At 39.0% G+C, this 19,197-nt stretch overlaps 1 protein-coding gene across 4 annotated transcripts in view; it reads left to right on the top strand.

The window, feature by feature from the left end:
- amot.L (angiomotin L homeolog) overlaps positions 1-19,197 on the top strand; it is a 48,178-nt gene that overhangs the window by 19,080 nt on the left and 9,901 nt on the right. For all 4 annotated transcript variants that reach the window (XM_018229871.2, XM_018229870.2, XM_018229869.2 and 1 more), the window contains exons 2-8: positions 1,627-1,734; positions 2,038-2,898; positions 7,799-8,240; positions 9,311-9,455; positions 9,695-9,787; positions 16,412-16,557; positions 18,961-19,110. In XM_018229871.2, the coding sequence (XP_018085360.1) occupies positions 2,066-2,898; positions 7,799-8,240; positions 9,311-9,455; positions 9,695-9,787; positions 16,412-16,557; positions 18,961-19,110 (1,809 nt within the window). In that variant the 5' untranslated portion in view covers positions 1,627-1,734; positions 2,038-2,065. The remainder of the gene's footprint in view (positions 1-1,626; positions 1,735-2,037; positions 2,899-7,798; positions 8,241-9,310; positions 9,456-9,694; positions 9,788-16,411; positions 16,558-18,960; positions 19,111-19,197) is intronic.

Below are 19,197 nucleotides of genomic sequence, written 5' to 3'. Positions count from 1 at the left end.
ATTGTATTTAGAAAGTTTCTTATTTCAGTATTCTGAAACTAGTACTAAATTTTCATTTTTGTGATAGTTCCCCTTTAAGATTTTAAACTGCCAGTTTGGGTTTCAGCGGCCTGACTCCCAAACAAATTTCTCCCTGACTGACATGAGATTTAGCCAATCACTGGTCGCTGCATCATAACCCCTACCACTGATGTCACCAGCATTCAATGTCATCAACTCTGCCCTTGACATCACCGCATGCCCTCTGTCTGGACTTTGAGAAGAAGAAACGTGGTAACCCTAGAGACACCCCATCAGATGCCTGACTTATTGGGCACATGCAGCATTGTTTAATGCTTCTAAAGAAATCACCCTACGTTAGAAGCATTGTGGATGATTGTCGTGAAATATGGCAAATGATAGGATATAGGAATAGGTTTGTGCAAATTCCACTTGAATGTTAAGACACTGGTGGTTTTACTTCATGATGTGAATTTTAAAAAAACGTGTTCAAAAAACATCGTACAGTATATCAGCCGAATTATTTAGGCATCTCATGAATGCCATTCTGGTCAGTTTTTAATTTAGAAGAATATAGTGCATAAAGTACCCCCATATTAGGATATTATTACCGAGGAGTTCCATGACTATATAAAAACATGAGGGTGAAGGCCGAGTGTTTTTATACAGGTCATATAACTCTCAGTTGACTTCTAATATCCTCCTGTTTTGGAACAGGGGTACTTTTTTATTATAATACACAAGTTTCAGTGAGTCATGTGACAGAAATGACATCACTAAGCACCGTTTATAAGCATATAATTTACAGGATATTCATGGCTCTTGTGTATTATTTAAATATATCAATTTTATGATTGATGTAGGTGCTAGTGCTGTGCATGCTGACTTAAAACTAGTACGACCCTGCGGGTCAGGCAAAATTTTCGGGCAACTATGTCAGGTTTGGGTTGGGTCAGATTTTGGTAGGGCATTTAGAGTCTCCGCCCACTGACAAAACTGGACTTTTTCTCTGCTCCCAAATATTACAGGTCCATTGTGGGTTAGGGTCAGGTATATATAATCATTTTACTATATTCCAATGGCATTGTGGTTACTGCTTTCAGCCTCTGGAGAGGCAGTTTTGCGATCAAAAAGCAAACACCTACAGTGCTTGCTGTGTGTTACAAAACTACCAAAAGGAAAGAGGTGGCTTACTACACTAAGCATAGCCAAATAATAAACTCATCGGGAAAGAATGTGGACTGGGTGCTTGTATCCTGTTCTTTGCAGTTCACACACATTCTACCTACTTCTCTTACATGACACGTTTCTTTGTTGTGAATATAATGTAAATCCCCATCTTGCTAGTAAATATTTGTGGTATTGCTGCAACCTGAACATCTCTTGACATGCCTTGTAGTGTTTCTTAGCTTTTCCCATAACAAAAAACTGTAGTTTTCATAGGGAAATTGCAGGGGATGTTTTCACTTTTGTATTGAAAATATTCATGTGATATGTTCCAAAGCGTTCTGTAAACCTGTGAGCTCCCAAGAATGTGCCATTAGTTTAGATGCTTGCATGCTTTGTAGTTATTACGCTCTTGTTAAAAGGCAAACATTTGTATATTAATGTATCTTTGTGTTACAGTTTGAGGATTACTACAGATTGAGGATTCTTTCTTTTGGACCCGTTACCCTCATGAACAAAAACACATCAAGCCAGTGGTCTGCGACAGCAGAAAGAAAGCAGAAATAGGTAAAAAAAAAATAAATAATTGAACTTTTTCTAAAATCAAAGTGTGAAAACAGCAGAGGTCATAATTTAGAATAATTCTCTAGTGTAATCTTTGAGTTTCACTTTACAGGTAGTACAGTCTCCCTCTTAATCCTTTTCTATTTTGTAGCACCCCTATTTAACTGGCAGCTAAATCTTCTTGTGAAATTGGCATTAAATGAGGTGAATTAAATGACCCCTCTTAATAATACAAGTTTGAAGCAGGCAGTAACTTTAGAGAGCACAGTAGCTTTCGTGCAGTAATACGCTGTTATTCTGCTTTAGGTCATTTGAATTTCAGCAGACACTGGAGATGAGGACTTCAGAAGAGCAAGCAGCCACCACAGTTTTGCAGCGATTGCTGCAGGAGCAGCTGCGTTACGGGAATCCTAATGAGAACCGCAACTTATTGGCACTGCACCAACAAGCCACAGGCAACGTGCCTTCATATGGTGGTGGTCAAGGTTCCCAAAATGAGGGTCTGACCCTACAAGACCCCCAGTTAGTTCCACATGCAGCCCGCCAGGAGCCACAAGGGCAGGAAATCCAGGTGGAGAATCTGATGGAGAAACAGATACCACTGAGATCTCAGAACAGTGAAGATCTCCCTACTTATGAGGAGGCCAAAGTCCAGTCTCAATATTTTAGAGGACAGCCTCACACAAGCGTTGGAGCTGCCTTCTATGTAACTGGTGTGACAAATCAGAAAATGAGGACTGAAGGTCGCCCGACAGTTCAGAGAGTTAGTCCAGGAAAAGTCCATCAGGATGATGGGCTGAAGGACCTCAAGCATGGTCATGTGCGCTCATTAAGCGAGAGGCTTATGCAACTTTCCTTAGCCACCAGTGGGGTGAAGGCCCATGCTCCAATTACTAGCGCCCCTCTCTCCCCACAGCCCGGGGACTTCTACAAGAACTCTGACTCCAATGATATGTTTAAGAATCCCCCTCAATGTGGTGGACAGAAAGTAACTGAGCACAGAGGCCCTCCCCCTGATTACCCCTTCAAAAACATTTCAACTCTTCCATTGCAAGGAAAATCGAAAGAAGTAGGATTCCACTATGGGGAACATAGAGGCAGCTTACAGAACCGTTCTGATGGGCCTATGGTCCGATACCAGCCTCCTCCAGAATATGGTGCCTCCAGGTAAACTACATAGTTCTTATGCTCTAAGAAAACATTTTGTGTGTGCCTAAATTTATCATTCACTGCAACAGAGAGACAGTGCTAATTCACTTATTAATGACATTTTGCCTTAACTTTTAGTATATAATGTAGACCATGATATCCTGAGACAATTTGCAAATGGGGTTCATTTTTTAATTTCTATGTCTTTTGAATTATTTAGCTTTGTGTCTGGCAGCTCCACCATCTAATGATTCAAAATCTGTAAAAAAAATAAAACCAAATGACAAGTTGCTAAGAATATATCGAGGTGACCCTGTTCATGCTACCCCAATATACATACTTCTGTTGTTACATAGGTACTGGTAAAATCTAGATATTGTTGTATGGTGTAAATGCAGAGATAAAACATGGGTACTGCTGGAGTGCTGAGCAAACTCCGAAAAGTAGGGACATAGAGTAGACTGCTATTTTTATGCAATGTAACTTAACACACAATTGTAACTTCAATGGAGGGGAAGGCGAGAAACGTGCTCACCATGTAGAAGCTGTTTCATCCCTCCAGAGTCATTGCCATGACAGCTAGGGATACTGAGGGCACCCTGTGCAGATGGCTTCTGATCGGAGAGACCTTGTGCATAGTGAAGTAACCCCCGAGCAAACTCCTTTGATCAGTACAGGAGGTACCATAACAGAAAAATGAGGGTTTTAAAATGTTTGAAATTGTAAATAGCCTTGTTTATCCCATTAGGGGACATTATGTTAAAAACTTAAGAGGCTGATTTATCAAAAGTCTCATGTTAGAGTTTTCTGTACCTTGAAAGACCTCGAAACTTGAATAGTATCCTTTTTAAGAGAAAATTTGAACGTCTATTACCGACCTGAAAACTGGAATCGAATTAGACTAAACTTGAATGGAGTTTTTTCTCCAAAAAAAAAAACTAGGGACGCACCGAATCCAGGATTCGGTACGGGATTCAGCCTTTATCAGCAGGATTCAGCAGAATCCTTCTGCCCAGCTGGACTGAACCCGAATCCTAATTTGCACATGCAAATTATGGGCGGGGATTAAAATCTCGTGATTTTTTGTCACAAAACAAGGTAGAAAAAAATGTTTTCCCCTTCCAGGGAAAACTTTCCAGCTTTCAAATAGGGGGTCACTGACTCCATCTAAAAAGCAAGTGCTCTTTAAGGGTAGGGGCACATGGGGAGATTTAGTCGCCTGGCAATTAAAAGCCTCTTCTGCTGGGCGACAATCTCCCCGATCTGCCTTCCCCTACCTTCCCGCCAGCTATAATGAGAAATTGCCAGCAGGATGGCACTCGCGGCGCTTCGTTTTCTGATGTCGCCTCACGAGGAAACTAACTTTTCATTATAGCTGGTGGGAAGGTAGGGGAAGGCAGATTGGGGAGATTGTCGCCCAGAAGAAGAGGCGATTAGTCGCCAGGCGACTCTCCCGTAATCTCCCCATGTGCCCTTACCCTAAGGCTACACATTTATTGTTATTGCTACTTTTCATTACTCAACATTCTATTCAGTCCCTCTCCTATTCATATACAGTCTCTTATTTAAAACAATGCATGGTTGCTAGGGTAATTCAGACCCTAGGAACTAGATTGATTGGATTGCAAACTGGAGAGCCGTTAATAACTAAATAGCTAAATAACTCAAAAACCGCAAATAATAAAATGTGAAACCCAATTGCAAATTGTCTCAGAATATCTCTGCATCATACTAAAATATTTATACTTGGGGTGTTACCTTCCGACAGCCACGTGATTGTTTAAGTCCATACCAGACTCTTGTGTATGCCGGGATTTGAACTGTGCACACAAGTAGTCACATTACTGATCCTGCCGTTTATTGAACATCTTGGATTCCTACGAACAGAACCAGTTGTTCCTGTTTTAGTCAGTATTTGCTGTAGATGGTGTATTATGGATGGATAATCATTGGTGTTCGTTTTAAAGGACAAGGAAAGGCAAAAAAATAAAATCCCATTTTTACTTTCTTTAACGAAAAAGAAACCTATCTCCAATATACTTTAATTAAAAAATGTGTACCTGACTGTTTGCAGTGAAATTCTCCCTTCAGTTACTGCTGTGGATAGGAATTGTCAGATGGTCCCTAACTGCTGAGCTGGGATACAATCATACTTATGTACAGCAGGGGGAGCCCCCGCCTTACTTACCAGCCATGCAGAATTCAAGCAGCTTTGTTTATGACGATCCCTAAGCAGACCAGACCACACTGAGCATGTGCAGGGTCAGGGTCAGGCAAAGATGTTTAACAAAGTTACAAGATGACAGCCCCCTGTGGCCAACTTTGAAAGCATAAATCATTTGTTTGATTAGGCTTTGTGGTGCAGTAAGTTCATGCATATGTTTAGTATACAAAATACAGCATTTCTAGCCTTTCCTTGTCCTTTAAGTCACTGATGAAGTTACAGACTGCTACCAAATCCCTTTATTCGGGTTCTTGCTGTTGCACTGATGAACCTAACTTTCCAATGACAGATCCCGAGCATTCTGGATAACTGGTCCCATACCTGTATTATAATAAATAAAGTACCCCCTGTTGCAAAATATGAGGATATTAGAAGTCACCTTGGAGTTCCATGACTTGCATACAAACACTCAGCCTTCAGCCTCAGACTTTTATATGGTCATGAAACTCCTTGGTAACTTACAGGTATAACATCCTTATATTTTACAAGAGGGGGTACTTTATTCACTTTATTATGTCACCTTGGAGTAGCATGGCCTGTATGAAAGTTATAGTTATAAAACTCTTTGGCCATTTTTAATATCCTTATAATTTACAACTAGTAAATCTTTCTCTGTACACACAAGAAATGGACACAGTTGGGGTCAATTGGAAACTCACACTCTCTATGGAAGCCATTGACAGCAAGACATAGGGTGATGCTGAAGTCATTATTCATTTAAATAGAGTCAGCAAACATGGGTCTTGCTTATACACGGGTTACAGAATAAAAAATATGATGTAGGTCCTTGCCCATAAGGGCTGCAATCTAAAGGTAGGAAACAATTGGCTCATATTGGTGATGCTTTATGGCACATTGTTTTTAACATTTTTCTCTGGCTTTTGTTATGAGGTACATATAAAAGGGGTTCCTATATCTGGCCCCTTTAATAATATATGGTTAAAAATCTGTTTGCATCATTTACTGACACCGACACATCGGAACACATAGCCACAGAATACCCAGAAATGGTTGATTAGTTGTGTGATCGGTATTCAGGGAAATGCAAAAGAAGGACTAGCTCCATGCAGGTCTCTACTATATGTGTTTGGGAGCACCTAGATGCAGATCCCTGACATATAACTTGGTTAGCTGCTATAAGAGCAGATTTAACGGCTCTCCGTTTTTTTGGATAATAAAGGAAAACTATACCCCTCAAACAATGTAGGTCCCTATTAAGATATATTGCTTAAAACAGCTCATATATAAAACCCTGCTTCATGGTCATAATAAAATACTTTTTTAGTAGTATGAGCCATTGGGTAATCATAATTAGAAAATTGCCATTTTAAAAAACAAGTACAGCCCCCTGGGATCGTATGATTCACGGTGCAGACAAACAAACCACATGTTAGGTCACATGAGCCAATTAACAGACAGAGTTCTGTGTTTTGCTCCCACACTTCTTCCTGTTACAGTTAGAGCTGTAGTATTTCTGGTCAGGTGATCTCTGAGGCAACACACAGACCATCATGAAATGGTGGTTCAAGGCAAGAGATGTAATATTTACTTAAATATATATATATCGGTATGACAAGATTCTTTGATATGCCACTTTGACATAAACTCCCAAGTATTAATTTTAAGGGTATAGTTTTCCTTTAAATAAACTTGTGTTTAAGATTATATGGAGGTAATGACATGATGTAGAGAAACCAGTCCTGTACAGTCATAATGCCTGGTTCCGCTGTCTCTGAAGGGAGCATAAGAGTGAGAGTGATCTGACCTAGTTTTCCTTTACACTGATCCACCTTCTCCATACTTGGGCATACGGGCTGAAACTACAATGGGTCTGTGCAGTTTCAGCTGAAACAGAAAGAGGAACCGGCCGTCAGGAATCCCTGAATTTACTTCTTGCACTTGAAAATCATGCGGGAATAGACGGGCCAATGTCAGCGGGGAGGACAGTTGTTATATTACAGCTAACGTCTATTGATTTATACAAAGCTTGGAGACTTGCCTGCAAGTGCTGTAGTAATCGGCAGATAAAATACGCCTGCATTTGTTTCATTCCAAAACATCATCTAAAGGACAGCAGCCAGGAGAGAAATCATTCATAGTGAAGCAGAAGCCACTCTGACATGCCTGTTTGATCTGCTCTGTTTATATGGGCAGGGTGCCCAATTTTCATGTATGTACAAAGTTCTGAATTCTGGTGCATGTAAAGAAGTGTGCTATTTATCAACATATGTGGCTCATTCTCTGTACATTCTCAGGTTGTGTCTTTGATTGCTAGGGAGCCTTGCCACATCTGGAACCTTGCTATCTGGGTGTCTCCTATATAGTGGCTTTTTGTGCTCCGGAAATCTCTCAAGGGAGACTGCATTTCTTTTTAGCATAAGGGAGGAGTGACTGTGTGATTCACATCTTAATAATCCCCTTTATCTAGCATTCTTACCTCACATTTATACCTGCAATGAGGCACTATCCGAGTATTGCATAGTAACATTAATTGTCATGTGTAGGTGTTCCTGTACAGCAACTCCCCTTTTTCTTACTGGCACCTGTTGTACTGAAATTCCCAGCATTTTTAACTATCAAGCCCTTTAGTTACTGAATCTTTCGGAGATAGTAACTTCATTTATGGATTACCTTGCTATTAAAGACTTTGGACTGGATATTTTTTTAATTCCTTGAATGTTCTTGTTTTTCTAGGCAGAATCAGGATGTCCAGCAGCAGATCCAGCACAGACCTTCACATTATCACAGTCCCACCTCCTCTCTCACCTCCTTGGGATCTATGAGCCTTCTGCAGTCACCAACAATCATGTCACCTTCTCAGCAACATCCTCCATCACCAAGCCATGGGGACTTCTATACTGTGCCTTCTAGGGCCCATCACATTCCTGTGTACAATCCTGTGTTCCAGCAAGGGGATGTTTATCGCTCGCCTCAGTCTCAATTTGGACAGCAACAACAGATGGACCCTGTATTGTTGAGGCCTCCTCCAGTACCTTCACCATATTCCCAGATGCAAAACGACCCCTTTACTATTGTTTCCCGGGCCCAAAATATGGTCAGCCTTTTATCAGAAGAGAACCGATCTTTAAGAAAAGAACTGGAAGATTGTTATGATAAAGTGGCTAGGTTTCAGAAGGTAAATTCTTTTTCTTAGATGCTCATTTTATCATGAAAATGATGGTTGATCCCAATGTTATTAATAAGGAAAAAATATAAATATAAAGGGAGGCCGGTATTTCCTTCTAGAAATGGTGGCAACCCTAGCAGTAAGTCATAGCAACCAATCATTGATTAGATTTTTTCAGCCAGCTGCAAGGAGTACAAGGAAAGCAAACATCTGATTGGTTGTCATGGGTAACTGCTCAGGTTCAAATTTGCCCATTGTTTATAAATGATCCCCTGTATGTGAATATAATTAGATTGTAAGCTCGTTTGGAGCAGGGGGCTGGTTTGAATGATGACAAAGCACTGTAAAGAACTGCTATATAAAGGGTAATCATAATAATAATGTATGATGTGTAAATCCTGTTTTTCCTCGAACAAGTCAGGACAATGAATATTGCATAGGATGTACCTGCTACATGTTGGGCACAAATATTTCCGCGATGACACTGAGAACATTTCAGACAATTAGTATTAGGCATTTATGTTCTCCTTCTGCACATTTACAACTTCATCATCTTAGAATTTGATTAGGGCAAGGACTACGGGGCACATTTACTAAGCTTGAGTGAAGGATTCAAATTAAAAAAACTTCGAATTTCAAAGTTTTTTTTGGGTACTTCGACCATCGAATAGGCTACTTCGACTTTGAACGATTCAAACTAAAAATCATTCAACTATTCAATAGTCGAAGTACAGTCTCTTTAGAAAAAACTTTGACTACCTACTTCGGCACTTTAAACCTACCGAGCACCAATGTTAGCCTATGGGGACCTTCCCCATAAGCTTTCTAACCTTTTTTTGATCAAAGGAAAATCCTTCGAATTGTTAGATTCAAAGGATTTAATCGTTCGATCAAACAATTTTTCCTTCGATCGTTCGATCGAAGTATTTGTGGTAAATCATTCAACTTCGATATTCGAAGTCGAAGGATTTTACTTCGATGGTCAAAAATCGAGGGTTAATTAACCCTCGATATTCGACCGTTAGTAAATGGGACTCCCCGTATATGTTTCTAAATACATTCTGTTGTGTTTGTGTCAGATGGAAATGGAAATCCAGAGAATCTCAGAAGCTTATGAAAATCTTGTGAAGTCCTCATCCAAGAGAGAAACCTTGGAGAAAGCCATGAGAACGAAGCTAGAGGAGGAGATCAGAAGGATACACGACTTTAACAGGGACCTGCGAGGTAGATACATATCCTTACACTGGTTACATTGTTTTGCCAAATGAATTGCCATTTTGTTCACTCTGCTAGAAAAATTAATTTATATAGGTTGTGATACATTAGAGTAAACGCATTGCTTTTGTAGGCAACTTTTGCCTCTATTTTTTCCAATCCCATCTTCTGTGTTTTGCAAGTGTAGCAGAAGGGCCAGCCTGTATACCATATGTGGAATAAAAAGTGAACTTCATTTTATTCTGCAGAACGAATGGACACGGCAAACAAACAGCTTGCAGCAAAGGAGTTTGAAGGCTCTGAAGACAACCGCAAAACAATATCTCAGCTGCTTGCCCAAAGTGAGTCCTTTGGCTTCATGTTCTGCTTTCTGTTCTTCAATGTCATATTTGATTCATCTTTTGCTGGGTGCACACTCCCTTTATGTTAAAGGAGAAGCAAACCCAAAAGTTAATGTAGGGTAGAGGGGTAGGGCTTTTTTAACTTTAGAGTTTGCTTCTCCTTTAAAGGGGTTGATCATCTTTCAGTTAACTTTTAGTATGATGCAGAGAGTGATATTCTGAGACAATTGGTTTTCATTTTTTATTATTTGTGGTTTTTGTGTTAACTTTCTATTCAGAAGCTCTCCAGTTCGCAATTTCAGCAATCTGGTTGATAGGGTCCAACTTACTCTAGCAACCATGCATTGATTTGAATAAGAGACTGGCATATCCATAAGAGAGGCCTGAATAGAAAGAGGAGTAATAAATAGTACCAATAACAATATATGTGTAGCTGTACAGAGCATTTTTTTTAGATGGGGTCAGAGACCCCTATATGAAAGCTGGAAAGACTTAGAAGAAAAAGGCAAATAATTAAAAAAATATACACAACAAATAATGAAGACCAATTGAAAAGTTGCTTAGAATGGGCCATTCTAAAGCATACTAAACGTTAACATAAAGGTGAACCACCCCTTTAATATAAACCATTGAAGGGCAAGTGTACCACATTAATTTCCAGTAAGTTTTTTTCTAATGAAGTAGTATGAAATGGTGCACAGATTTTTTTTTTCTCTTGCTTTGTTGGTTTTGTATTTATGCATACTGATTATCTTTCTTTTTTTTGCAAGAGTCAGTTCTTTAGTATTCAACCCAGATCCAAACATTAATGCCATATGAAAAGGCAGCACATTTTTTTACGATGATGCTATTTTGTCTATTGTACGTACATTTAAATTTTTAGTATTTGGATTCTGTTTTGATTTGGTTCAGTGTGGAAAGATTTAGTAATATGTATTATATTTTCTGTACCTTTAGTCTGGTTACAGTACTGCCGAGGCCTATTTGACCTAGTATTTACAGAGTCTTGTTTTGCTCTAAATCTTATCATAATGACTATGGGGCAGATTTATTAAGGGACGAAGTGAAAATTCGCATTATAATTTGAATTTTCCTTTGGCTTAAAACTCTAAATTTCGAAATTGTGAATTATCGAAACTCGATTTGAGTTTTAATTAAAATTTTGAGATTTATTATACGCTGGCCCTTTAAGAACTCGAATTTGACTATTCGCCACCTTAAACCTGCCGATTTGCTGTATAAGTCAATAAGAGAGGGCCAGGGATTAATTTGGTGATGTTTGCAGCCTTCCTGACATGAGTTTTTTTTTTTTTCATTCGATTCAAGTTTCTCTAATTCGAATCGAATTTGATTCAAGTTTTCATGTTGATTAAATTTGTCAGAGCTGAAAAGTTTTGATTTTATTAATTCATTTTGATTGGTCGAATCTGAGTTTATTATGGGAGTTTTAAATAACTCACATGAATTCGAAATTCGACCCTTGGTAAATGTGCCCCTCAGTGTGACTGTTTCGCCCTGCACCATTCTTGTTCATGCATTTCAGTTTATATCCAGACGTGCAGAACAACAGGTTGGGTCACTCCTACTAAACCAGGCTGTACCTGGCCATTATCTACAAAAACTTCAATTATAGTCATTAAAATGAGTCCTTTGCTTTCCCTTTATAATAAATCCCAAGAATGTTGTTATATCAAGATGGAGAAAGTCTAGCATCTTATTTACATATTGTATATGTATCTTAGTTTACAGTTGCAGTTCATTGTTCCCTTTAGGAGAAAAACGAGTGTTTATTTTTGTTCAACTTGGACTGAACCAAGTGGAGTATTGACACTGTAGGGGAAATTTTTCCCATATCCAGGAAAGCGTTGAATCACCTTGTCAGATCCATGGTTGCTAATAAGAGTCAAACACTTTCCTATTATGCAAGTTCCAATTATCTAACGATTTAGGATCCCATGTCTACAAACCCATTGAGACCAAACTGCTGTTCTTCCAGTTTGAATCTAGGTAATTTGAACACATGGGCTATTTGACAGGACAATTGGTTGGATTAGTGCATATACTATCTGTGTTGATAGTGACAGTGGTGATGATCTCTTGTTGATTGCTTTGTGTTTTACTGGACTGGTCTTGGTTTATAATTATTATTAGGGATGCACCAAATCCAGGATTCAGGCTTTTTTCAGCAGGAATCGGCTGAATTCTAATTTGCATATGCAAATTAGGGATGGGAAATCACGTGACTTTTTGTCACAAAACAAGGAAGTAAAATTTTGTTTCCCCTTTCTACCCCTAATTTGCATATGTGAATTCGGTATTCGCCCGAATCTTTCGCGAAGGATTCAGCAGGATCGAAAATAGTGGATTATACATACATTATCTTTATTATCTGGGGCAATGCTGTTTAACTTATTACATTTCTTATTTCTCATACCAAACATTTTATGGGCTAAAATATATTAAAGGGGAACTGTCGCGAAAATGAAAATTTAATATAAGCTTCAGTGTACTTAAAATAAGAAACTTTCTAAATACAATCAATTAAAAATTCTGTACCATTTCTGAAATAATCAAGTTTATCTTCACTATTCCTCTTTCAGTATCTGTTTCTCTTCATTCTGTCTTCATTCAGCAGTTGGGTGTCTGATGAATGATCCAATATATCTTATAGGGGGGCTCATTTTACCTAGATGATGTATAAGAGCTCACTCTATTAAAATCACTAGACATCATGTCTCTCTACATGCAGAATTTGTGCAAAAGGCAGTTATTTTGTTAGATTTTGTTTGTACTGGAATCAGTTATTTGAGTGAGCTCTAATACACTTTCTAGGAAAGGAGCCCCCCTATAAGATATATTGGATCATTCATCAGACACCCAACTGCTGAATGAAGAGAAACAGATGCTGAGAGAGGGATAGTGAAGATAAACTTGATTACTTCAGAAACAGTGCAGACGTTTTAATTGATTGTATTTAGAAAGTTTCTTATTTCAATATGCTGAAGCTAATATTACATTTCCATTTTTGCGATAGTTCCCCTTTAAATAAATGTGATATTTAGAGTCAGAAGCCTTTGAGGTGGGTCATAAAAATCCTTTTGCACTCCTGTTGGACTGAGCTAGGCACGCTGATGATGCTCAGAGATGAAAAAGTCTCACCCAGACCAGCTGAAGTGGCTTCAGTTCAATCTTGTTTTCTTCCAACGCTTGCCCTGACTCACTGGTTGCTGTACCTGACAGTTGGAATGTGGTTCTACTGGTCTGACAGTAACTGGGTGCTAAAGGGTTCAGGGACTGTTTGCTATGTGCTCTTGTGTTGGTTATTTGTTACTGTTTGCTTCTAACCCCATTAAGAGTTCTGCAGCATTTCCTTTTCACAATGCTCAGTGTCTCAAGTGAAATCTCAAGTGAAACAAGATACAGTCAAGGTATTCAACGGTAGCTGCTCCTTCTCGCAGCCTTTCAAACCTTTTGAGTGTCTTTCCTCTGCGACTATTTGTAAAGGAAAATCGCTGGCCAACAGTAAACAGCCTGGGACAAATCCTGTATTGGAAAGCTAGGCAACTGAAAATAAGGAAGCCAAAGAACAGGGATTTCCAGACAAAGGGGATAAATAAAGGCAAGGGAACAGGATAAAAACAGGTGAAAGAAAGAGAGAGCAGAAGTAATGGGAACTCCAGAAACAAAGGCTTGGCAGAGTAAAGTTTGGCCAGAGAAGCTAATGGCAGCCTCTCAGACATAATGCATGGAACCAGAAGTGGTGAAGCAGCTTATCAGATCTCATTGCAACCTGCAGCAAAGGAACACAGATTGCTAGCAGCTGCCTTATAGGGGTTCTTCACCTTTACATTAACTTTTAGTATGATGCAGAGAGGGATATTCTGAGATAATTTGCAATTGGTTTTTCAGTTATTTAGATTTTTATTCAGCAGCTCTCCCTTTTGCAGTTGCCGTAATCTGGTTCCTAGGGTCCAAGTTACCCTAGCGACTATGCACTGATTTGATTAAGAGACTAGAATATGAAAAGGAGAGGCCTGAATAGAAAGATAAGAAATAAAAAGTAGCAATAGCAATAGATGTGTAGCCTTACAGAGCATTTGTTTTTTAGATGGGGTCAGTGACCCCCCCCCCCCCATTTGAAAGTTGGAAAGAGTCAGAAGAAAAATGTAAATAACTCAAAAACAATTAAATATAAATAACGAAGACCAATTGCAAGTTGCTAGGAATTGGATATTCTGTAACATACTAAAAGATACCTCAAAGATGAACCACCCCTATAAGCAGCTCTCCAGTTTGCAATTTCAGCGATATGGTTACTAGGATCCAAGTTATCCTAGCAACCATGCACTGATTTAGACGAGAGACTGAATATATGAATAGGAAGGGGCCTGAATAGAAAGATGAGTAATAAAATCCAGCAGTTATAATGTATGTGTACTCAAAAACTATAAAAAAAATAAGTAATGAAGACCAATTGAAAAGTTACTTAGTATTGGCCATACTAAAAGTTAAAGGGATCCTGTCATCGGAAAACATGTTTTTTTCAAAACACATCAGTTAATAGTGCTACTCCAGCAGAATTCTGCACTGAAATAGCCCCATGTCAGATTTCAAAATTGAATATAAAAAAATCTGTTTGCTCTTTTGAGAAATGGATTTCAGTGCAGAATTCTGCTGGAGCAGCACTATTAACTGATTCATTTTGAAAAAAATGATTTTTCCCATGACAGTATCCCTTTAACTTGAAGGTGAACTGCCCCTTTAATAGGAGAGAAAAAAGTGAGTATCCCCTTGAATTTAATTACCAATCTGTCCACTAGTTTTATTTGTAACAAGAAACAGGTGCACAAACCATATACAGTGACCAGGCTGTATGTTCTCCAAGCAGATCATCATCATCATCATTTATTTATATAGCGCTGTAAAGATACGCAGTGCTTATGCAGATGATGATCAGAAGGTGATGCACCAGGTTGCATGTTATGTGGTCCATTCTCATGGGAAGGTGTGTGTGTGTGTGTGTGTGTGTGTGTGTGTGTGTAGCTGCACACTGGTTACATGACATTTCGGAGCATTGTGTAAATGTGTAAAAACAGAGCTGAACTTCTCAATATACAGCATTTCCCTTTTAGAGGAAAACATTTTGAATTATGGTTTGGCTACTTCAGTTACTTATTAGATTGTATGTCTAGTCATTAGTGACACTGTGGATGCTGATATAATATATGTTTGCTTCTTGTTGCCTTTCAGTAAAATTGTTCATAAACTATAGAGAGAGAGAGAAACACATGACAAGTAAAAGTATGATGTTTTCACCCGTCGATAGGAAATATTTACTGCGGAAGTCTGGAGAATGTGTCCTGATATCATCACATGGGTGAAACTTCTTGGTATTTGATTTGACTTGTCCTAAGTGAGAACTCCCAATGGGACATTTCTATCCAAGTTGTAGCACCCAGCTGACAGACGCACACCCATGTGTAACGCATAGCTGGAAAGAAAGGGATGGTGCAGATGCTGGATTTAATTACTGGATAATTGGATGATTCAGAGGATTGGCTCGGCCTCTCAGTGGGAGGCTTTGGGTGAACAGTGACAACTATTTATGAAACTGCTGTTGTACAGCATGTCCTACACACGATACATGTGAAGGGGGGTAATCCCTGGCATGAAGAATTAGTTCTGTCATATCTTGCTGTTTATTGCCATGAAGAAATATTGTTCTGATTTCTTATGAATTTTGGAGCTGGTACCAATGTTATTACTGCTTTCCCCTTGATTTAAAAAGGGAAATATAGTGCCAAGGAAGATGCAGTGGGGAAAAGTGTGGCATAAATGCATCAGAAGCAACTGCTTCACTTGTGTATGGGGTCGTGTACTAATCAGTATGGCAACTCCCAGTCACAAAAGATGCAAACGAGGAAAATAGAGAGACTTAGAGGATAGCTCACATGCCGAGCACTAGAAATGACACCAGACAGACTTTGAAGATATGTTTTGTGCAACTGCGTGATTTTATCTTTGAGCACAGTTGTGCCAGATTCAGTGCAATTGCATCACATTCAATTCCCCTTTGTGCCTGCGGCAATGCTGGAAATCTGGGGAAAAAGCCCCTTACAATTGAGCGCAAAAATGCACTTTGCTCTATGAAGTAGAGAGGAAAAAAGTTATCTGTGTATATATGTGTTATCAATATGTACATACATGCACATTTACTACCTTTTTACTATCATTTGCCAGTATACATAACATTATATTCCTTTGCAAGGACATGTGTCTGTCCATCTGAGTCTATGAGCAGTTACCAGGACGGCAGTTTGATGGCAACAATCAGATATTGTGTTCAGGTATTTCGGGGTGGCCAGAACTGGAATACCCTGTAACTGAAGAAGGGTAGATACTAATGGAAAAACAAATCAGGCTGAGGCCACCTGTCATGTATGTTTGTAAATTGCCTGGTCCAAATAAGAAAACAAAATACTTACAATTATTGGATATTTTTCTGTGCAATAATGGCTTTTAAAATTAAAAAGCTATTGGACCTTTTCGATCCTATATATAACGAGTTTCTCCTATAAAGAACATTACATTTTATGTAACTCATGACTTTCTTTCTGTTCCCAGACAAAGAGATACAGCGGGAGAAGGAAAAACTGGAGATAGAGATTTCTTCCCTACGCTCAACCAATCAGGACCAAAGAAGGCATATTGAAATTCGGGATCAGGCTCTTAACAATGCACAAGCCAAGGTGGTGAAACTAGAAGAAGAGGTAGGAATGCCACAACTGTTAAATCTGATTCACTATCCTTGTGTTTCTGACTCTAGATGACATGGACCCTTGAATTGATTTTATATCAGTCATTTTTATAAAACCCTAAAAGGGAAGTAACCTAATGTTAAGTTTTATTACTCTGTCTGCATACTAATCTGCAGCTTTAGAATGCATTTTAAAGGGGCAAAATACATCTGTGTCCAACATGAGCAATATAATAGGGCTTTGTTTAAACAGATAGATATAATGAGCTTAGTGTAACGGAAACATCTTCCCAGTTGTTGCCTGTGTCACAGGATTAAGCTGGCCCCGCACTCTTAGGCTATTGGGAATTTATTTTTAAATCTGTGCTACCCGGGCAACAAATCTCTCTGAAATTCTTTCCCAATAAAGTCAATTTCTAGTTGGAAAACATATACAGTGATTCGCCTTGTTTTTGGAGTTGCCCGAAGTTTCCTCGCGAGGCAACTTCAGACTGAGCACCATGTATGTTTTCTATCCATCGATTTACTTTATTGTTGGTGGGAAAGCATTTTGTGGGAACCATATATTTGGCCTTGAGCCAAAGATGGCATCACTTAAGGGCCTGTGGCTCGACCCCCAGAGGCCCAATCCACTGCCCAATATATGTAGCCAAGCCCTGAGTGACCAAGTCAGCAGACAGCAGTAACCGGTGAATGCAGGAATTAAAATATGGTCCGTTAAAGGTCTCTGGCATATACAGGGTGTTGTGCTGTCTGGGAAAGCAGTGGTCAAAGTGAGTGTTTCTGAGCAATGCCTGTCAGTTACTACCAGTGACTAAAAGAGGCAGAGCATTTCCCTTGCTTTTGTTTAGGAAGAGATGATGGACAACTAAGGAGATATGACTGCCTCGATTCTGCCTCAATTCATGGCCGTGCCATTAGCCTAAATATGACTTTTCCCATAATTACTTTGGAGAACCAAGGAAGTTGGAAAAATAAGATTCCTTGTTTTCAACTGAGCAGAGCAAGAAACCATAAAATGCAGGGTACAGATATTTCTTCATTAAACAATAAGTAGAAAGTGTAGACAGTATCACCAGCACAAGCCTCATGATTTTATATTTTAGTCAAGGGAACCCTTCTTGTCTGGACCACAGCAATTCTTCATTATCTTTTATATTCCTATTGCTGTTAGAGTAAGTTTATTTAGCCTCCAAATAGCAGTTTGAGCTCCAAACTGGAGAGTAAATAGATCTCATTTCTACAACTGTCTCTCCACTCTCAACATGCTGAATTAGTGTAAGGTCACACAGCATTCTTCTGTTAATTGAACTCTGGAGGTTCATTCCCCAAATACTAGTCAGTCCTGGCCACTCACCTGTGGATGACAAGCCCCCAGTTTGGATGGGGCAGTTGAGTTATTTCTAGCCAGCCTTCTGCCATAAGAGGTATTTTGAGCGTTCAATATAAACAGAGGGGATTCCTCTCATAGTTCTGTCAAGTGCATTCTAGAGAACAGAATCTGCTGGGCAAGGGCTTGGGATACACAGGATTCTTTACATACTAGCAATGCACCATAAAAGGCTCTAGAAGTCTCACTGCTAGTTAGTTCCCCATGCTTTCTCTTCACCCATTCAATTTGTCAGGGTGCAGTTATGGTCAGCACCCAAGTAAATAAAGTCTTCAAACCCCCAAAATCTCATGACGAGCTGCATACAACTACGGGGGAAAAAGTTTCATTCTCGCACGAAAGCTACCTATGACGTAACTGTTAACCTTTTCAGTTAACTTTCTGCCTTCTTTCCATTGCTGCATTTATACATATTGAAAGGGTGGTTCACCTTTAAGTTAACTTTTAGTATGTTGTAGAATGGCAAATTTTAATTTGGTCTTCATTATTTATATGTTATACTTTTTGAATTATTTGCCTTCATCTTCAAACCCTTTCTAACTTTCACTGACCCCATCTTAAAAAAATGATCTGTAAGGGTACACATTTATTGTTGTTGCTACTTTTTATTACTCCACTTTCTATTCAGGGCCTCCCCTATTCATATTCCAGTCTCTTATTCAAATCAATGCATGGTTGCTAGGGTCATTTGGACCCTAACAACCAGATTGCTGAAACTGCAAAGCCTCTGAATAAAAAGCTAAATAACTCAAAAACCACAAATAATAAAAAACGAAAACCAATTGCAAATTGTCTTAGAATATGATCCCCTACATCATACTCAAAGTTATCTCAAAGGTGAACAACCCCTTTAATAGAACTGCCATATTGGTTGCCATATGGAATTCTTCAGAGACAACAATGTAGTAAGACTTCATTGTCAGTGTTCTTTAGCAGCTTATTAGTTACAATTACAAGCTGTCTTCTCAAATTTTACGATTTGTTAGCATCAAAGCCTTGAATTCTCAATTAAATCCCTTGTTTTAGTTGAAAAAGAAGCAAGTTTATGTGGATAAGGTGGAGAAAATGCAGCAAGCCCTGGTTCAGCTTCAGGCCGCTTGTGAAAAGCGAGAACAGCTGGAGCACCGTCTAAGGACCAGACTGGAGAGAGAGCTGGAATCTCTTCGTATACAACAGGTAATCCTCCGTTTTATCCAGTGACATATATATAAAGCACCAACATATTCCATAGCACGGTACAATGAAATTTTGTATTCATCAAAC

Source organism: Xenopus laevis, chromosome 8L (assembly GCF_017654675.1).
Source record: "Xenopus laevis strain J_2021 chromosome 8L, Xenopus_laevis_v10.1, whole genome shotgun sequence".
In the NCBI taxonomy this organism is placed as follows: Eukaryota; Metazoa; Chordata; class Amphibia; order Anura; family Pipidae; genus Xenopus; species Xenopus laevis.
The sequence above is the reverse complement of the archived record's forward strand: the minus strand, read 5'-3'. Positions and strand labels throughout refer to the sequence as shown.